The sequence below is a fragment of the Rhinatrema bivittatum genome, chromosome 9 (assembly GCF_901001135.1).
Source record: "Rhinatrema bivittatum chromosome 9, aRhiBiv1.1, whole genome shotgun sequence".
In the NCBI taxonomy this organism is placed as follows: domain Eukaryota; kingdom Metazoa; phylum Chordata; class Amphibia; order Gymnophiona; family Rhinatrematidae; genus Rhinatrema; species Rhinatrema bivittatum.
Genome location: NC_042623.1, coordinates 120,313,518 through 120,333,224, shown reverse-complemented (window position 1 = coordinate 120,333,224; position 19,707 = coordinate 120,313,518). Strand labels below are relative to the sequence as shown.

The following is a 19,707-nucleotide window of genomic DNA, read 5'->3' as shown; positions in this document are numbered from 1 at the left end:
TCTCAATAAGGAGATCTGGTCACTGTTGCTCATTTCCATAAGTGACTATCCTACTTGGTCAATAATTGCTAATGGGCTTGTCCTTCAAAAACTTGCCCAAACCTTCAGGCCGATACAGTAAAGCGCGGCCGCGATTACCCCATTTCTAACCCGCATTGTACCTGCAATTTGGCCGCATAAGTCCAACCCGCGATTCACTATCCCTTTTAACCCATCCTTACCGCTTCTTTAAATCAACGGGTAACCCTTTCCGCCCGCGGCATGTATATGAGATGTAAACGATCGGATTAGCTATTCCCTCCCATACAGTAATGTGCGCCCCGACTATCGCCTTTTTAACCTGCAGTTTAGCCGCGTCTTTAACCTGCTAAATTACCGCCTACCCTTACCCCTGCGTTAGAGGGTAGGCGGTAAAGTTTGCCCGTGAAATTTCACGGGCAAACTTCCCCCCAGCCCCCGCTCACCTGCCCTGGCCGCGTCCATGGGTGCCGGTCTCCCGTACAGGCCCGCGCTGACAGGGACAGGGACATTGACTCACAAATGTCCCTTCACTTTCTCTTTCAGCATGCCTTCTCCCGCTTTGGCTCACAACCCTTCACTCTCTCCTCCAGCATTCCTTCTTCCGCTTTGGCTCATGTTGTCCCTTCATTTTCTCTTTCAGCATTCCTTCTCCAGCTTCAGCAGCCCGGGGCGGATCGGGCGCTCTCCGCGAGGCAGCTTCCAGCAGCCCCCGCTGGCGAAGATGCATGAACGCACGCCTGTACTTCCAATTTGGACGCTCAAGGCACCTTCGCTGGCTTGAGCACTCAAATGGGACGTACAGGCGGTGCGAGCTCATCATGCCAAAAAAATTGCACCGGCAGGCAACTGGAAGATTGCCAGACCGGCGGAGCCAGGGCCGGGGGGGTGGGGGGTGCATGGGAGGGGGAGGGGCGGCGGCTCCCCTACCTTTCCTGCATGCGGGGCAGCTCCGGCTCGCCTGCCTCCCTCCGTTCCGCCGCTCACTGCCTCCCCAGCGCCATCTTGCAGCTTGTGACGTCACCCCTGACCCTTGAGTGCCCAAACGCCGGCGAAGGTGCATGAACACACGTCCAATTTGGGCGCTCAAGCAGCGAAGGCGCATGAGTGAACGCCGTGACCTTGGAGGTCCATCTGGGTGCTCAGGTCACGGTGTGCGCTCATGCGCCTTTGCTGCTTGAGCGCCCAAATTGGACGTGCATTCATGCACCTTCGCCGGCGTTTGGGCACTCAAGGGTCAGGGGTGACGTCACAAGCTGCAAGATGGCGCTGGGGAGGCAGTGAGCGGCGGAACGGAGGGAAGCAGGCAAGCCGGAGCTGCCCCGCATGCAGGAAAGGTAGGGGAGCCGCCGCCCCTCCTCCCCCCCCCAGCAATCTTCAAGTTGCCTGCCCGGTGCAATTTTTTTGGCATGATGAGCTCGCACTGCCTGTACGTCCCATTTGGGCGCTCAAGCCAGCGAAGGTGCCTTGAGCGCCCAAATTGGACGTGTATTCATGCACCTTCGCCGGCGGGTCTGCTGGAAGCCGCTTTCGCCGCCGGCTGCCCCCGGGAGGCAGGGGAGCCGCGGTGGGCGCCTCGGGAGGAGGGGAGAGAGGACTGGGGCTGCTGGAAGCATGCAGTAAGTTTACTTTAGTTACAATTTCTATTTTCTTAATAACATGTCGAGTCGATTTTCACCCTGCGCCTTGCTTCGGGAGGGGGGGGAGAAAGGACTGACAATCCCCGATGCCCGAGCGTAGGAGAACCATCCACTTCCTGGTACCTGTCATTTGAAATGACAGGTACCAGCGCACCCATTTTACTGTATAGGCGCTGTATAGCGCTCTATACAGTAAAATGGATTACGCTTCTTGGACGCGGCTTGCATTTGTATGCCATTTAAATACTGTATTGAGCGGTACGTGATCCGAACTGTGCGCGCGGCAAACGAGGGTGCGCCCGGCACTACTGCACTGTTTCTACCGCGTCCTTACTGTATCGGCCTGCTTGTTTGAACCCAGTCATACTACTATCCTTGATCACATTCTCTGGAAGCAAATGGAGAAATATTTATCTATTAATTTTCTTTCTATGAATCCTGCTACATCAGTCCTGTCAAGACAAGTGGATTATGTCCCCCCACCAGCAAATGGAGGCAGAGAACACACTTTTCTTCGGTGACATCATCGCCACTACTTAGAGATGGTGCAGCACAGGAACAAACTTTATTTCTATAACAAAGCACTGAACACAACATAAACATTCACATTGAAAAATATATTTTTTTAAAATGTTTTTCAAAATGTTATTTGAGAGAAGATAATCTTACCACGCACTACCTGCCCGTACCCTGTAAGGAACAGGAATGACACCTAACAAAACAGGAGGACACATGGGTAAAAACAATCCAAGGCTACCTGGAGGATCTACCCTTTTATAAGGCATCTGTATAAAGACAGGTACCTGAAAACAAAGCTTTCCTCCTTCTTAATGTGGTCCAGTTTCCCAGGAGGGTTCTCGACTAGTGTCGCAGGATTCAGGGAAAGAAAATTAACAGGTAAAAGTTTATCCTTCCATTTTATCCTGCTACATCAGTCTAGTCGAGAGAAGTGGGAAGTACCAAAGCCCAACTAGCTCCGGAGAGAGGAAGCAAAGGCTGCACTGAAAGGCAGCCACAAAGACGGTGTTCTGTTTGGCACCCACATCCAACCTGGAATGCTTAGCAAAAGAAGGCAAGGAATGCCAAGTAGCTGCCTTACCAATACCCACCAGCACAATAGCAATTGCTTCCGCCCAGGAAGAAGACTAAGCTCTAGCAGTATGAGCACAAATAATCTCAGACAGTTTTTCGGCATATATGCTGAAGATATCGCATCCATAATCCAGCTTGCCAGAGAAGCTTTGAAGGCCTCCCTCCTGTTACGTGATCCTCCAAACTAAGTCCAGAAAGGATTAATAACCTCCAAATACCTAATAACCACTAGACAAACATTAAAAAATTCCAAAGATTTATTGTTGGCCTTACATTCATCTCTAGAAAAAGCCAGCAAAGAAACAAACTGAGAAGGATCACCAACATTACCTTCAGAAGAAAGGAAGGCATGATACTAAGAGATATTGAATCTGCCACAAAAAAACAAAACATGGATCCCGATAGGGAAGAGCATGAAACTCAGAAATATGCCTAGTTGAACAGGAAAAGGAGAAAGGAGCCTCTGAAGAACTTTTGCAGGGCACTTAATCCCCCCAGCTGAGGTCTGGAGCAAAATACTAAATTTACAGGAGGTTCTCTCTCCCACCAGGCTTCTGAACCGCACAGAGACCTGGTGCAGAAATCTAAAAAAAATTCAGGAGAAAAATCACCCGGAGAATGCGCATTTTGAAGGAGAGGCAGATGTGCTTTAACTCCCAGAAGGGTCAACACTCGGGGACAACCAAAAGAACCAAACCCCACTGAGTCATCCTCATGCTGCTGGGAGGCCAGGAGACTTGCAGAGAAAGAATCCAAAATGGCAGCCAAACTCGCCAAAACTGACAGTTTTGAGGTCTTTCCCAGCTTATGCTCTGACCGCAGCACGGCTAAAGAGTCATTCCCCACAGAGGGGCTGACAACTCCGAGGCCCAAGAAGACTCCCCAGAAACTTCCTCATTTTGAAGGCACACAGTGCAAAGGTGTCCTATCATCCAAGCAGTGCACCTGCAGCAGCAGGATCCTCACTGGTAGCCACACTCCACTTTGTTCATGAGGAGGCCGAAGCCCAGCCCCCACACACAAGCAGTGCAAGACAGGCAAACCAGAGACAGCTGAAATACAATCTCCTCTAAATCACTTACCAAAAGCAGGCAAGTCACCTCAAGCTTTTTTTTTTTTTTTTTTTAAACTTTTCTTCTATTGTTTGTTTGTTTTTTGTTTAATATTAACAGGTCTTCAAGCCTAAGTTGGAGCAAACAAGGGGGGGGGGGAGGAAGAGGGGAAAGGCAGATAAGTTGAGGAAGATCTCTTCAGCACAGGAACCCTTCACTCCTCAAACTTTTTTTTTTTCAATACTTGCCAAATAAAACCCCTCTAAGCTCTACCAAATCCCCTCTGGGACTAGGAGCTCTCAACAAGGGCTTGCAACACTGAGCAAGTGCAGTTGCTTACCTGTAACAGGTGTTCCAGGACAGCAGGATGTTAGTCCTCACATGTGGGTGACATCATCCTATGGAGCCCTGCACGGAAAACGTTTGTCAACGTTTCTAGAAACTTTGATCAGCAGACCGTGCATGTCCATCCTGCATCTATCTGCGCATCCATGCGAGGTCCCCCTTCAGTCTCGTAACATAGCAAAAAACAAGCAAAAAATGAAACAAACTGGAGGGTAAACTAACACCGTGGAGAAGCGGGCGGGATTCCTGAGGACTAACATCCTGCTGTACTAGGAGAACACCTGTTACAGGTAAGCAACTGCACTTTCTCCTAGGACAAGCAGGATGGTAGTCCTTACATGTGGGTGAATAAAGAGTTCCAGGCTGCCCCACTCGACTGGAAAAAACCAACAGCGGCTGAACAAGGTGCCAACAGGCACAACACAACTGCGGCGTTCTGGGAAACGGGGGGGGGCGGTCTGGTCCCACAAGACGCACGAGCAGAGAGAGTTGGGTTCAGGTCTGGAACAGGTTGCACAGGACGGACTGACCGAAGGCACTGTCCTGATGGCTGTTCCTGTCAAGGCAATAATGAGCTGCAAATGTGAGGAGAGAACTCCAGGTTGCAGCCCGGCAAATTTCCGCAATGGGGACTGCACGCAAATGAGCCACCGATGCTGCTATGGCCCGCACACAGAATGAGCCTTCACCCTGCCAGCCAGCTGAAGGCCTGCCTGCGCATAGCAGAAGGCAATGCAATCTGCCAGCCAGTTTGACAAGGCCTATTTACCCACAAGTGCACCCAATCTGTTGGGATCAAATGACATGAAGAGCTGGGAGGACTGCCTGTGGCTCGCTGTGCGATCTAGATAGAAGGCCAGCGCCCATTTACAGTCCAGGGTGTGGAGAGCACGTTCCCCAGGGTGGGAATGTGGCCTCAGAAAAAAGGTAGGTAAAACAACCAACTGGTTGCTGTGGAAATCAGTCACTACCTTGGGCAGGATCTTAGGATGCGAACACGGAACCACACAGTCCTGGAAGAACTTAGTGTACATAACCAGGGTCTGAAGATTACTGACCCTGCGAGTGGAAGTGATCGCCACCAGGAATATGACTTTCCAGGTGAGGAACTTCAGGTCACAGGACTCCAGAGGTTCAAATGGAGGTTGCATCAATCTTGTCAGGACAATGCTGAGGTTCTAGGATGCTGCCGGTGGCCAAAGAGAGGGCTTCAGTTGGAGGAGATCCCGCATGAAATGGACAACTAGGGGCTGGACCAGCGACACCTCGGTAATACACACTGACAGTGCTGAGGTGCACCCTGACGGAACTTATCTGGAGTCCAGACTCGGACAAGTGCCACAGGTAGTCCAGCAGCCGGGGGAAAGGGCACAAAAATGGGTCCAACCCATGCCCTCCGCACCAGATGGAAAAACGCATCCATTTTGAGCTGTAGGACTTTCTGTTTGAAGGTTTCCAGGACTCTATCAGAACCTGGGAAACACAGTCCGAGAGATGTAGTGGCTGGAAGATTATGCACTCAAGATCCAAGCCGTGACGGCCAGTGCCCGGAGGTTCGGGTGACTCAGGGTGCCCTGGTTCTGAGATATGCGGTCGGGCCCCATCCCCAGCGGAATGGGTGCACGCACCAACAGGTCCTGGAGAAATGGAACCAAACCTGCCGAGGCCAGAAGGGTGCCACGAGAATCATGGTCCCTCTGTCCTGCTGAAGCTTTGACAGAGTCTTCGAGAGGAGCGGTAGAGGGGGGTACACATACAGGAGGCCCCGCCCCCAGTGAAGGGAGAAGGCATCACAGGCTGGTTGGCCATTCCACGATACTAGGGAGCAGAATCTGCTCACCTTTATTTATTTTTTATTATTAGTTTTTATATACCGGTGTTCAATTTGAAATATCACATCGGTTTACATTGTAACTGTGTTCAAGAAGTAGGGACTTCCTGTTTTACATTATAACATCAATATAGTCTTATTTAACATTGTAAATAATTCTTATTTAACACTTTATTAAATTCTTACTAGGAGATTAAACCTGAAACAGTGACCGCAGTACGTCCTACGTAGACCTTGTGGTTGAGAAGGGAGGCGAACAGGTCATTCATCAGGCGTACCCCATCGGCAGAACAGGGCAGCCGCCACCGCTGGGTTGAGGGACCACTCGTGTGGTTGGAAGGACCGGCTGAGGCAGTCTGCCAGCACATTGAGGTGATCTGGCAGGTAGGTCACCCGCAAATACATCCCTTGGGAGAGGGCCCTGTTCCAAACCTGCCATGCCTCTTGGCAGAGGAGGAACGAGCCGTGCCACCCTGCTTGTTGATGTACCTTATAGCGACCTGGTTATCCATCCTGATCAGAATGCCCACAAGATGTACCGTATCACCCGAAGCTCCAGAAGGTTTATCTGGCAACGTGCTTTGGTGACGGTCCAGAGGCCTTGAATGCATAGGCCATTCGTGTGGGCTCCCCACCCGAGGAAAAGTATCAGTCGTGAGGGTCACCTGGGGCGGCGTGGACTGAAGATGAAGTCCACGTTCAAGATTGAGGAGGGCTTCCCACCAGGCCAGAGATACCCTGAGAGGATCTGTGACAGTGACCAGGTCCTCTAGATCGTGAGATGCCTGCTACCAATGGGACTGCAAGGCCTATTGTGGATTTCTCATGCAGAGGCGGGCCAATGGAGTCACATGGATGGAGGCTGTCAAGTGGCCCAGGAGACGGGCTGGCACCCTTCTGCTGTTATGGATGAGGGTAGTCAGCGAGGCAAGGGCAATCGTCCAATCCTTGAGGAGGAAAGCTTTCACTTGCGCAGTTGTCCAGCCTGGCACCTATGAAGTCCAGCTGAGGGGACGAAAAGAGGTGCAACTTGGGGAAGATGATGACAAACCCCACTGTCTGCAGGGTCTGAACCAACAAGGCTCCGGAGCGGGAGTTGCTCCTGACCAGTCAGTCATCCAAGTATGGGAACACATGGATCGAGCAACGCCTGAGGTAGGCAGCCACCACCACCAAGCATTTGGTGAAGTCATGGGGGGGCTGAAGCCAGCCCAAAGGGCAGCAGTTTGTACTGGAAATGTGCATTCCCCACCATGAAGCAGAGGTACTTCCTGTGGCTGGGGATAATTGCAATATGTGCGTATGCCTCTTTGAGGCCGAGGGAGCAAAGCAAGTCTCCTCTTCGGAGGAGTAGGATCAGTGTGGCCAGACCATCTTGAAGTTTTCTCTTACAAGAAACCTGTTCAACGCCCTGAGGTCAAGAATGGGGTGTAGGCCACCATTCCTTTTCAGAATGAGGAAATACCTCAAGTAGAACCCTCGGCCTTGTTGATGGCAAGGGACTGGTTCCATTGCACCTGCTGAGAGGAGGGTGGAGAGTTTTGTTTGAAGAACGGCCAAATGGACAGATGAACCCCACGATGGACATGGGGGAGAGGTCTCTGGGAGCCAGCTGAAATGCAGACGGTACCCCTGGCAGATGGTGGAGAGGACCCAGCAATCCGATGTTATCTCTTCTCAGCGACAGCGAAGCTGAGGAGCCTGCCACCGACTGAGGGATCATTCGTCAGGGGAGCTGCTAGCTGACTTATGCTCCCTCGCCACCAGTCAAATGCCCGTGGCCAGGGCGGACCCCTGGAACCAGTTTGAGGTGGGTGAGACTGAGCAGCCAGAGGGTAAAACTTCCTCTGCCAATAAAAAGGTTATAAGAATCTTGCCTGGAGGTTTTTCTGGCTGAGGACGGCCCTTCTGAGGCACTAGCGGATAACTGCTGCCTCAGAAGGGCATCGCATCCCGGACCTTAACCCTGAACAGATTTTCGCCCGTACAGGGGAGGTCTGTGAGCCTATGGGGGTCCAAGCCAAGCCATCCTCCTGGCACTGATGCTCAGGGTGGCTAAGCAGGCTGCAGTTTCAAAAACATTGTAGGTAGAATGTACCTTGCGTTTTCCTACTTCCAGACCCAGTGAGGCATTGGCAGCAAGGGCTTCCTGCTGTTGCTGGGGAAAGCCCTCTGCGAAATCCTGGACTTGCTTCCAGAGATTTCGGTTGTACTGAGTCATATAGAGCTGGTAGGCCACAATGCGGGCATCTTGTGATGCACATTTTCCTACATAAGGAGCTGGAAGGGGATGGCTTCAGCGATAGCCTTGACAAACCCCCAACGCCGCTCCTCTGGAGGAGATGGTTCTGAGAGGGAGTTGTCAGAGTAGTCTGAGGAAGAGTCTGTGGAGTCATCACCCCAAGGGTCGTAGGGACCTTCCCTCCTCACTTGGGCCAGGACATCGGTGGCGAGGGCCATGAGGGGCATCAGCCCTAGGCTTCGGAGGCCGTAAGGGCACCAACGGCACCGATGGATCCACCGGCATCGAGGGGATCATCGCCCATGGTAAGCCGGAGGGGTCCAGCAACAGCTCAGGGAACCGTGGGCAAGGGAACACAGTACCGGCCGCATCTTCCTCCTCGGAGGACCCAGGAATCGGGATCGCTTTGATGGAGGGCATCAGTGGCCAGTGGGGCATCGAGGGCCCCTCGGGCACCGGCAGGGCTCCAAGAAGAATGTCTAGATGCTCCAGCAGACGTGGTGACATTGATAGCGAAGGCTCGGGCACAGGTATGAGCACCACCGATTGCATCCTGTGGTCCAACTCCTCCTGGAAGTCCTGGGTGCCCAGGGCTGATGGAGGGGGATGAGGCATCACTGGCTCTTCCTCAGGTCCCTGAGGAGGCACGGTACCCTGCACTGGTGTCGGTGCGGAATGCTTTGGGCTACCGGGTGCACCGGATGATGGGGCCTCCAATGGCCGGTGCCGCTTCAATGGCAGCTCGGTAGTCGATGTCGCTCCAGAGCAGGAACCATGTCTGGGCAGTGACCGGTGCCGGTGCTTGGTCCGGTCTTTTCCCGGTGCTGAGGAAGTCAATGACCCCAAAGTCTGGGAGAGTCTCCCCGGGTCCTTGGAGGTGCTAGTCAGAGGGGTTGCAAGGGGGAGCAGTTCAGACGGTTCCCTGCGATCCTTGGAAGTCTAGGAAATCGACAGAGGTGTTGAGGACCTCAGGGTCCTGAAAAGTTTCTCCATTTTGTCGAGGTGCACCCAACACCCTTTGGGTGTCATCTGGTTGCACAGATGGCACCCACGGATGTTGTGCGAGGCCCCCAGGCAGAGGATGCAAACCTAGTGCGAATCCGTGATGGACATGATCCGTGGATACTGGAGGCACCAACGAAAACCTGTCGACGCCATGAAAAATATCCGGCATGTGGTCGATGACCGACCGACACTGTGGGCTGGGAAGTCGGGAATCGACCGCAAGTTGGAAAAAAAATTGTGACTGAAAGTCTTACTGTACTGAGGGGGGCACCGACGGCGAAGGGGGACCCGATGAGGACCTGGAAAACAATCCGAATAAATTGATGAAAATTTTAAAAAGTTGGAGTTCCATGAACCACGAGGCAACTGCACTGCGGAAGAGAGACTGAAGGGGGACCTCACATGGACGTGCGGATAGTAGCAGGCTGGGCATGCTCAGTCTGATGGTCAAAGTTTCTAGAAAGTTTGATAAAAGTTTTCCATGCCAGGTTGCATCAGATGGTGTCACTCACATGTGAGGACTACCATCTTGCTTGTCCTAGGAGAATATCAGGTTCCTGGCCCTTAACCAGTGCTGCTGCTAAAACCCATGAAAAAAGGGAAGGAAGACCTAGTAAGAATCCTGTTGTACCACCAGTATACCCTACTATCTACTGGAGGCAAAGAATACTGAGTTTGTTCCGGTGCTGCGCCACCTCTAAATAGTGGTAATGATGTCACCAAGGAAAACTGTGTTCTCTGCCTCCATCTTCTGGTAGAAGGACATAACCCACTTGTCTCGACTGTACTGGTATAGCAAGATGAAATGGAATCCACAGTTTAACTGTTGGTGACAAACACTTTCTTAAACTTGTTTTAAATCTGCAGTTAATAGCAAGATTAGGGGACACCCAATGAAACCATTTGAAATGGTAAGTGTTCTCTATTAACTTGCTCCACACCACTTATGATTTTAGAAACATCTATTATATTCCCTTTCAGTCATCTCTTCTCCATCCTGAAGAACCCTAACCTGCTAATCCTTTCTTCATAATCAAGTCATTCCAAACCCTTTATCATTTTTGTTGCCCATCTCTTTACCTTTCCGTTATATCTTTTTGGAGATGGGGGGTAATCAGAAATGCAGAGGTTGCAGAGGCGATAATTATATTTACAGTTTTGTTTTCTATTTATTCCAAATAATTCCTATTATATTTGTTTTTTTGACTGCTCTTACAACTGAGAATTTCAATGTATAGTTCACAGTGTCTCCAAAATCATAAGCAAATAAATAATCTACCAGTTGGCAGTATCATATGCAATCATAAGCAATAAGAGATCATCATACTGTTTACTGACACAGCCTATTTGTCAAAGTGGACTGATTTTTAATCATAGATCTCTCATAAAAATTTTTAATGCAGCATGGGTATCAATATAAAATCAAACAAGCATATTTGAGAGCTCTTTTTTATGACCATGATCATCTTCTGCAATATAAGACTAGAACTGACACCAGTGCATTAGTTAAGTGTATTATCTCATATCGGTTGAAGGAGGTTATTTCTAACTTAGAAAGCACTGACCTATCTTAACGATTCATCATATTTTATCTGACTTTCCATTATTTGTACATTCTCGTGGACGGAACATCCAAGATTGCATGGTACACTCCATGTTAAGGGGTTGAACATACTGTTGAAGGCAGTCACAACCAATGTGGCTCTTGTGAGTTTTGTTCACAAGCAATTATGGGCACTGACTGGACTCATCCTTCCACACAATTCCAAGAACAACAAACAGATCACTGATTGCCTTTCATCCTTTGTAATATATGCTATATATGCACTTGTGCAAAGGTTTATATTGCCAGAACATCAAGGAACATAAAACAAGGCTCATCGAACATCATAGCTGCTTACTCACGCTTACTTGAAAACACAAGCTTCACTGGTTTTACATTGCATTTTAATTCATCACATTTTTCCTGAGTTATGCTGGACTATTACTGAGGAGATACCTTTAAACATCAGACATGGAGACAGATAGCGCAAATTAAATATGAAGGAGCAAGTTTAGATTTTCACAGTGAATACAATGGTACCAATAGGACCTAATGAACCTATCGATTGCTTTGATATCATATAACAATGTCTCAGTGAAGCAGATAAGACTTGAAAGCTGGTTTTGATTGCTTAGCTTATCTGTCATTTCCATTGCTGAAACAAGGATCCGAACCAACAAGATAGCAACCACATCTGATGCAGAGAAGAAATCTCAAAATGCTGTTTGGTGTCAGGTGTTTTGACTCATCCATAAGATAAGTTGGTGATTTTAATTGCCAACTTTGATAGATAGACTGTAGCTGTAAATGTTATGATAGTCTTTTGATGCTTATTATGATTGTATTTGATCCTGTCTACTAGTAGATTATTTATCTACATTCTACCTTTAAGAGGTTTGAGTTATGTGAGTATTGTTTCTAAGATCATAAGAAGCATCATTCTGGGCAAGACCAGTGTCCATCAAGCCAAGCATCCTGCCTCCAACAGTGGCCAATCTGCATCACTTGGAAGTACACTGAAGATCTCTTCCCTATTACTCATTCTCAGATGTAAAGATAGTGATCCCTGTGCTTTCTTAGCTATAACAAATAAAAGAGCATAGGTGCATTAACAATAAGGTTAATGTCTGATACAGATGAGTGAGGATCCCATGGTGTTTAAGTAATAGCCAGTGTATAATTTATTCATTAATTATCTGAATAAGGAGCAGTGAGTGAGGTGATCAAATCAGCAGATGACACAAAATTATTCAAATTCCTTAAAACATGAGCCAATTGAGGAATTGCAGGAGGATCTTGTGAAACTAGGTTGCTGGTCATCTAAATGTCATGTCAGATTTAATATGGTATGTATGAAGATTTGTTTATCAAAACACAATAATGCATTAATGTAGGTTATTAGTAAATAGGCCCCATTAATCTCAGTGGGACCCATTTGATAAAAATGCATGTTATATTTTGATAAATAGGCTATTTCTACACAATGCTTTATTCAATGTAAGGAGTTATCACTCTGGAAAATTATCTAATCAATCAATGCATAATTAAGCTGTGAATTTATTGCTGCAGGATGTGGTCGATGTTATTAACTTAGCTGGATTTTTTTAAAAAAAAAGTTTGGACAAGTTTTTGGAGGACCCATTCATTAACACTTATTGGTCCAGATCCTTGATTGTACTGCAGGAACTACCTACTCCTAGAAGATGACTCAGTCTTCCTAACTCCCTCCTCCTTTTTTTCTTCCTCTTCCTTCCTGCTCTTTTTTCAGGAAGTAGAAGATAAATCTTGCATTGATACTGTAACCATCACAATTCTGTACTGTTTGATTTAAAAAGGATTGTAATCCACCTGAAAGCCAGAATATCAAATGTTTGTTTGTTTATAAATAAATAAATTCTAGGTTTAGAAATGCATATAGAACAATCAGTAAACAGAAAATATACATCATAAAAAAAGACAGGAGTCTTACCAGAAGACTATAAAACTGCTTGATAAGCACAGACACAACTCTCAGAAGGCGCATGCAAATGGGAAAGTATGGTTTTTCTACTGGTGCTGGCGAAGAGGTTGAGTTGGCACCCTGTCGGAACTTGATATTAGGGGAAAAGAGCTTTATTACAAGTGGACAAACTCTTTCTTTCAGAAGAAAACTAAATTCTTGATGCTGTGAAACAAAACAAAGAAAAAATATTACTGTATGAAAAGGAGACAGATGTCATCTAATATTTATTTTACTTGAACAGAGACAAAAACAAACCCTTTTCAAGTCACCAAAACACTAACTCTGCTTATATTTAGAAAATGATCTAGAAAGTTAGAGCATCCAGTATACAAGAAAAAGGAATTATCCTGAAAAGTTTTGATACCAAAAACTCTTCTGTTGTGTTTTTCAACCTTAAAGCTAATGAACATAACCTCAACCCTCAAATGGCCAGGCAAAACAATTTTTAGAAAAATATTTAGAAAATGAAAGGGCCTGCCAACATTTTTTAGAGTCTTACTATATTTGGATGCAGTCTTACTATATTTGCTGTTTTTTTTGCATTTTATTTCCTTCTGTTCTTCGCTCTCGCCACGTATCTAATTTTCTCCTTTCAGCATCTCTCTACTGTTCTGCTTCCTTAAATATGGCTTTTCTTCACCAAGCATTTACCTATAATCAGTTCTTGCTTCTCTCCTTCTATGTAGTTTCTTTCATCACGCGCTTCCTATCCACTGCTCCCCATTTCCTGTCCTCCCTCCATCCCACCCCTTCAATGTAGTTTCTTACCCAACATGTGCTTCTGCCTGTACTTTCTAAAGTCATCCTTTGTCCCCCAGTCATTCAATACTTTTTTATGCTGTCACTTTCTTCCTTCTCCCCACTCCTGCAGTTATTGCTACTAGTCTCCTCCACTGTAGACTGTGCAGTTCCATTTATAACTCTGTACTATGGACACTGGCAGATGCAACAGCAGGGACATGGGATACAGCAATACAACTGTAAAATATCAGACTGCTGCAGACAAGAGTGTTACCATTGGCTTTGGATAACAGTTCAATGACAGTTGCAGCAGCTATGAGGACTGGGAGTGAAGGATGATGAGAAGAGAGTGCAAATTCAGTGGAGAGGGAGTAAGCAGCATCAGCCAACAGCACAAGATAGGGCAGTTGCCTGTTGCAAGTCTGCAGTATTGTGAAAAAAGTTTTGATTCTCAAACTAATGGCATGAAATGAGTAGGTTTTGCATAATTATGTGCTGCCATAAATTAGTGACTGTATTTTGTTCCCTCAATAAATATAATTACAGTTGGATAAAACAGTGACATGGTATATCAGAAATGATGAAAACATATTCAATGAACATTCTACTCCACTCAGAATGTTTGTAATCGTTTACATTCATACAGCACCTTGTATCCAAAGGGAATCTCACTGCATTTTACAATGTAATGCTTCAGGAACATACCAAACAAGGTATCAGTTCAGACATATGGTACCACTTACAGTATCTCCTGCATTACATGAAAGCTTCCAAAAGGGAAATGGTCATATATTGCTGTTACCACTTACTTATAGATGGATAAAGGTATCAAGACATAGTAAATTTCTAAACTCACAGGATGGTCAGCAGCTAAGGAGATAGGAACTTACAATCCATGACTGTCACAACTGACAAATCATTAGACTACATATACTCTCTACCTTGATTTGTAACTACTACAGGTAGTAAAACATCTGCAAAAGATTACATAATCTACACATTTTCTTCATGAACAAAGTTTTGCGGATATTTCAAGCCAAAGCAAAGGTCATAAGGAGATTGGGTTACACAACTTCATTCAAACAATATATTTAGAAAACTTCCTATGTGATGAAGAAGCTGCATTTCGGGATAGTCAGTTATTCCTAGTATACCTAATATTCAAAATATAAAAAGCTGACCTGTCTTTAGATACATTTATTTAACATTTATAGACTGCAGTGGTCACAGTGCTATGCGGTGCACAAATAAAACATTTATGAAATCATATTATAGTAAAATTAATAAAACAATTCAGCACATAGGAAACAAAAAAAAAAAAATTAACACCATTCTAAAAGAAATGAATAATGCACAGAAGTTACAGACTGCACGCAACAGCAGCTGCAAGAACAGAGCATACAAAAACATAGTATAATTACATGATGGTATAGTGGTGAGCATGGCTGCCTTCCAAGCAGTTAACCCGGGTTCAATTCCTGGCCAATGCATCAATACTGAACTGAATTAGATCTCAGGCTGTTTCTGTAACTGAAGCCAAGGATATCTTAATCCTGCTGCTCAAAGTCCTGGCAAAACAAAAAAGCCTTCAGATGTTTTTTTTAAATATTGGTAAATATACCTTAGCTCTTAAGTGCCATGGGACTGAATTTCACAATAGAAAAGGTCCTTCCTGCCAAATGGGATACTTTCAAAGATGTGACATCGAAAAGATTCTGACTTAAGTATCTCAAGAAACACGAGGGTCTGTATATTTTTAAAAGGGAACGGATGAATTTAGATGCACAGCTCTAAGCACCTTATATATTAACGTAAGAACTTTAAAGGTGATTCAGAACTTAAAAGGAAGCCTATGTAAAGAGGTCAGGACTGAAGTTATATAACTGGCCAGATAATACACAGATTAACTGCATTTGGGGCCAGTTGCAAGACTTTGATGGTTGAGTACAGAAGAGCCATAACCTCGGGAACTGGCATAAACTAGGCAATTAAGTATAAGAGCTGCAAAACTGTTCTAAATGTGTTAACTTGAAAAAAAAGTTGTATTTTCCTTAGGATCCATATTTTTAAAAAAGCAGTTTTGACCATATTCTTTACTTGGGGCACTATGATAAAAATGAGTCAAAAATAACTCCCAGATTATGCATCTATTGGGAAAATGTTAAATGTAAAATAGGGCAGATCTCGCCCTATTCAACCTGTTACCTGGAAACCGATGTGATATCTCGATCGAATGTCGGTATACAAAATAAATAAATAAATAAATAAATAAATAAATAAAAGGGGACTTCATGCCCATCAAAATGAAAGATATCAAGAATTGCCCTAGAAACAAAATTCAAAGCTAATCTATTGCCTTTTATCTATCTGTTGAGAGCTGCTAGACAGATACCAACTTTATGAAAGGCATCCAAAAAAGGAAGACGAGGAAGGTACAGAAACAAAAACCTGTATATCACTGGCACATTACCGGCATCCATCATCGAGACTGGCCAAGACTTTAGTTTACAACAGAGATAAGTAAATATTAAAAAGCATGCATGAAAAGGTGATGTGTGTGGCACACTGGTTTTTAAAAGCACAGGAAAAGAAGTGACAGTGCAAACTCTGATGTACTGGAAATGATCTTCCAAATATGACAAACCAGTTTAACACTACATCTGAGACCCCAAGCTTTCAAGTCTGGCCAATAAAATAAGATGGTCAATCGTGTCAAATGCAGAAAAAACATCAAGGTTTCAGTGCTATGTCCAGATCAAAAGCCAACTTGGAAACAATTGGTATCCAGAAAATCTTGTAACTGTTTGAGGACAAACTTCTCTAGCAGTTTAGAAACAAAGAGCAAAGGAGACATTGGTTGGTAGTTTGAAAGAACTGTGGGATCTAAAGAGAGTTTCTTAAAATATAGGGCAAACTGTAACTGAAGTAAGGCTGGAGACTGTTCATAAAGAACTGTGTTATACAGTTATACTAGTGTGGAAAAACATTGGGTGAAGCCATTGAGTTCATCATATTTTTCACACACAAAAACTACAGATCTTACCCACAAGTGCCAGGAAAAATAGTGGAAAGTGTTCTAAACATCAAAATCACAGAACATATAGAAAGACATGGTTTAATGGAACAAAGTCAGCATGGCTTTACCCAAGGCAAGTCTTGCCTCACAAATCTGCTTCACTTTTTAACATGTGGATAAAGGTGAACCGGTAGATGTAGTGTACTTGGATTTTCAGAAAGCGTTTGACAAAGTTCCTCATGAGAGGCTTCTAGGAAAAGTAAAAAGTCATGGGATAGGTGGCAATGTGCTTTCATGGATTGCAAACTGGCTAAAAGACAGGAAACAGAGAGTAGGATTAAATGGACAATTTTCTCAGTGGAAGGGACTGGGCAGTGGAGTGCCTCAGGGATCTGTATTGGGACCCTTACTTTTCAATATATTTATAAATGATCTGGAAAGAAAAACGACGAATGAGATAATCAAATTTGCAGATGATACGAAATTGTTCAGAGTAGTTAAATCACAAGCAGATTGTGATAAATTGCAGGAAGACCTTGTAAGACTGGAAAATTGGGCATCCAAATGGCAGATGAAATTTAATGTGGATAAGTGCAAGGTGATGCATATAGGGAAAAATAACTCATGCTATAGTTACACAATGTTAGGTTCCAATTAGGTGCTACAACCCAAGAAAGAGATCTAGGTGTCATAGTGGATAACACATTGAAATCGTCGGTTCAGTGTGCTGCGGCAGTCAAAAAAGCAAACAAAATGTTGGGAATTATTAGAAAGGGAATGGTGAATAAAACGGAAAATGTCATAATGCCTCTGTATTGTTCCATGGTGAGACCGCACCTTGAATACTATGTAAATTCTGGTCACCGCATCTTAAAAAAAGATATAGTTGTGATGGAGAAAGTACAGTGAGGGCGACCAAAATGATAAAGGGAATGGAACAGCTCCCCTATGAGGAAAGATTAAAGAGGTTAGGACTTTTCAGCTTGCAGAAGAGACGGCTGAGTTTTCTACTTTGCGGTTCTGAGGTGACGCAAAGAGGTCTATGTGAGGGGAACCCCCAACGTTGGAATATCCAGTCCGCAAATGTGGGGTTGAGAGACCACTCGTGTGGTCGAAAGGTGCAACTGATAATGTCTGCCAACACATTGTCCATCCCAACAAGTAGGTGGCCCTGAGGTACATCAAGTGGGAGAGGGCCTCTGCCCATATCTGTGCAGCCCCCTGACACAGGAGGCAGGAGCCTGTTCCTCCTTGTTTGTTGATGTACCACATGGCCACCTGGTTGTCCGTTTGAATCAGGATGACCTGGTTGGAGAGGCGATCCTGAAATACTCTGAGAGCGTATCTGATTGCTCGTAGCTCCAGGAAATTGATCTGGTGTTTGGCTTCATCTGGAGACCAAGACCCTTGAGTTTGTAAATTGGCAACGTGTGCTCCCCAACCGATGTTGGAGGCATCTGTTGTAAGGGTTATTTGAGGGTTTGGAGCTTGAAAAGGCAGGCCTTGAAGGAGACTGGCCTGATTCTTCCACCAAGCTAGAGATAGATGAAGTGGGTTGGTTATGTGGATAACAGCTGATAGTGGTTGAGATGACTGAATCCACTGTGACCTTAGCGTCCACTGTAGGATCCTCATGGCGAGACGAGCAATGGGAGTGACATGTACTGAGGACGCCATGTGTCCTAGCAGGACTAGAAAGTGACGTGCAGTGAAGCGCGGTTGAGACTGTAGCTGATGGGCGAGAGAGGAGATGATGAGAGCTCGTTCTCGAGGAAGAAATGCCTTTGCCTTGAGGGTGTCCAAGTCTGCTCCTATGAATGAAAGGGTTTGTAATGGGACCAAGCTGGACTTTGGATAATTGATGAGAAACCCCAGAGAGATCAGGGTGTGCAAGGTGAGACGTAGGGATGTCAAAACAGCTTGCTGAGTGGGAGCCCTGATCAACCAATCGTTGAGATAGGGGTAGACATGGACACCTTGAGTTCTGAGGAACGCTGCTACTACTACGAGGCACTTGGTGAAGACTCGTGGAGCAGAGGCTAGGCCGAATGGTAGCACTCAATATTGGTAGTGCTTTGGGCCTACGAGGAATCGCAGAAATCTGCGATGAGACGGAGTTATTGCGATATGTGTGTAAGCGTCCTGGAGCTCTAGAGAGCAGAGCCAGTCTCCCCTTTGTAGAAGGGGGAGGCGGGAACCCAAGGTCACCATCTTGAACTTTTCTCTCTGGAGGAACTTGTTTAAGGCCCGAAGATCTAGTATCGGGCGAACGCCACCTGACTTTTTTGGGATTAGAAAATACCGAGAGTAGAATCTGAGGCCCTGTTGGGAGTAGGGCACTGGTTCTATTGTTCTGGACTGGAGGAGGTGGCAAATCTCCTGTTCCAGGAGTGGTGAATGGTCTGATGTTCCCCACTTCAGCCAAGGTGGGGAGTCCGGTGGAATGGCCAGAAAGTTGAGATGATAACCTTGAGTTATTAAGGTGAGCACCCACTGGTCTGTGGTGACGGAGTGCCAGATTTATTTATTTATTTATTCATTCATTCAACCTTATATACCGGCTTTCAAATTCATTTCAAGGCGGTTTACATTGATTGAAATTGCAGTAGCAACCTTCAAACACATATATACTAAAAACAAATCATTAAACATAATACATGACTAAAATACATTAAATACATTAAAACCAAAGGCTAGCTGACTAAAAATACATTAAACTAAGCTCTTCCAAATCCCAACAATTCTGCCACATCTTCCCAGGTACCCCCTTCCCTCCACCCATCCATCTACCCTCCTCCCCCCCCCCCCCCCACCCACCCATCTCCGCTCCTTCCCTCTTCACCTCTCATCTCCCTCCTCCCCTAGTGTCTCTGTACTATTATAATGTGGCTGAAGTGGCACAATCGGCCTCCCACTGGTACATGCTTTAGTGGAGTCTGAATGCTGCTCTCTAGAAAAAAATCTAAAACCAGATGCTGGACCTGGTTGAGGAGTTGTTTGCGGCTTTTGCCTGCGAGGTTGCCTAGACTGGCCTTTCTGATAAGGATTAGTAGAGCGACCTTTGGATGGAGGAGGATAAAATTTCCTTTGGCGGTAAAAGGATTTCTTGGGTTCCTTTCTGAATGTTTGCTTAGCAGGATATTCAGAAGGTAGCAAGGAGAGTTGGCGAAGAGTCTCATG

At 45.8% G+C, this 19,707-nt stretch overlaps 1 protein-coding gene across 3 annotated transcripts in view; it reads right to left on the bottom strand.

The window, feature by feature from the left end:
- The window catches only part of MON2 (MON2 homolog, regulator of endosome-to-Golgi trafficking), a 409,599-nt gene that overhangs the window by 304,066 nt on the left and 85,826 nt on the right, over positions 1-19,707 (bottom strand). For all 3 annotated transcript variants that reach the window (XM_029615039.1, XM_029615038.1, XM_029615037.1), the window contains exon 8: positions 12,738-12,932. In XM_029615039.1, coding sequence (XP_029470899.1) covers positions 12,738-12,932 — 195 coding nt within the window. The remainder of the gene's footprint in view (positions 1-12,737; positions 12,933-19,707) is intronic.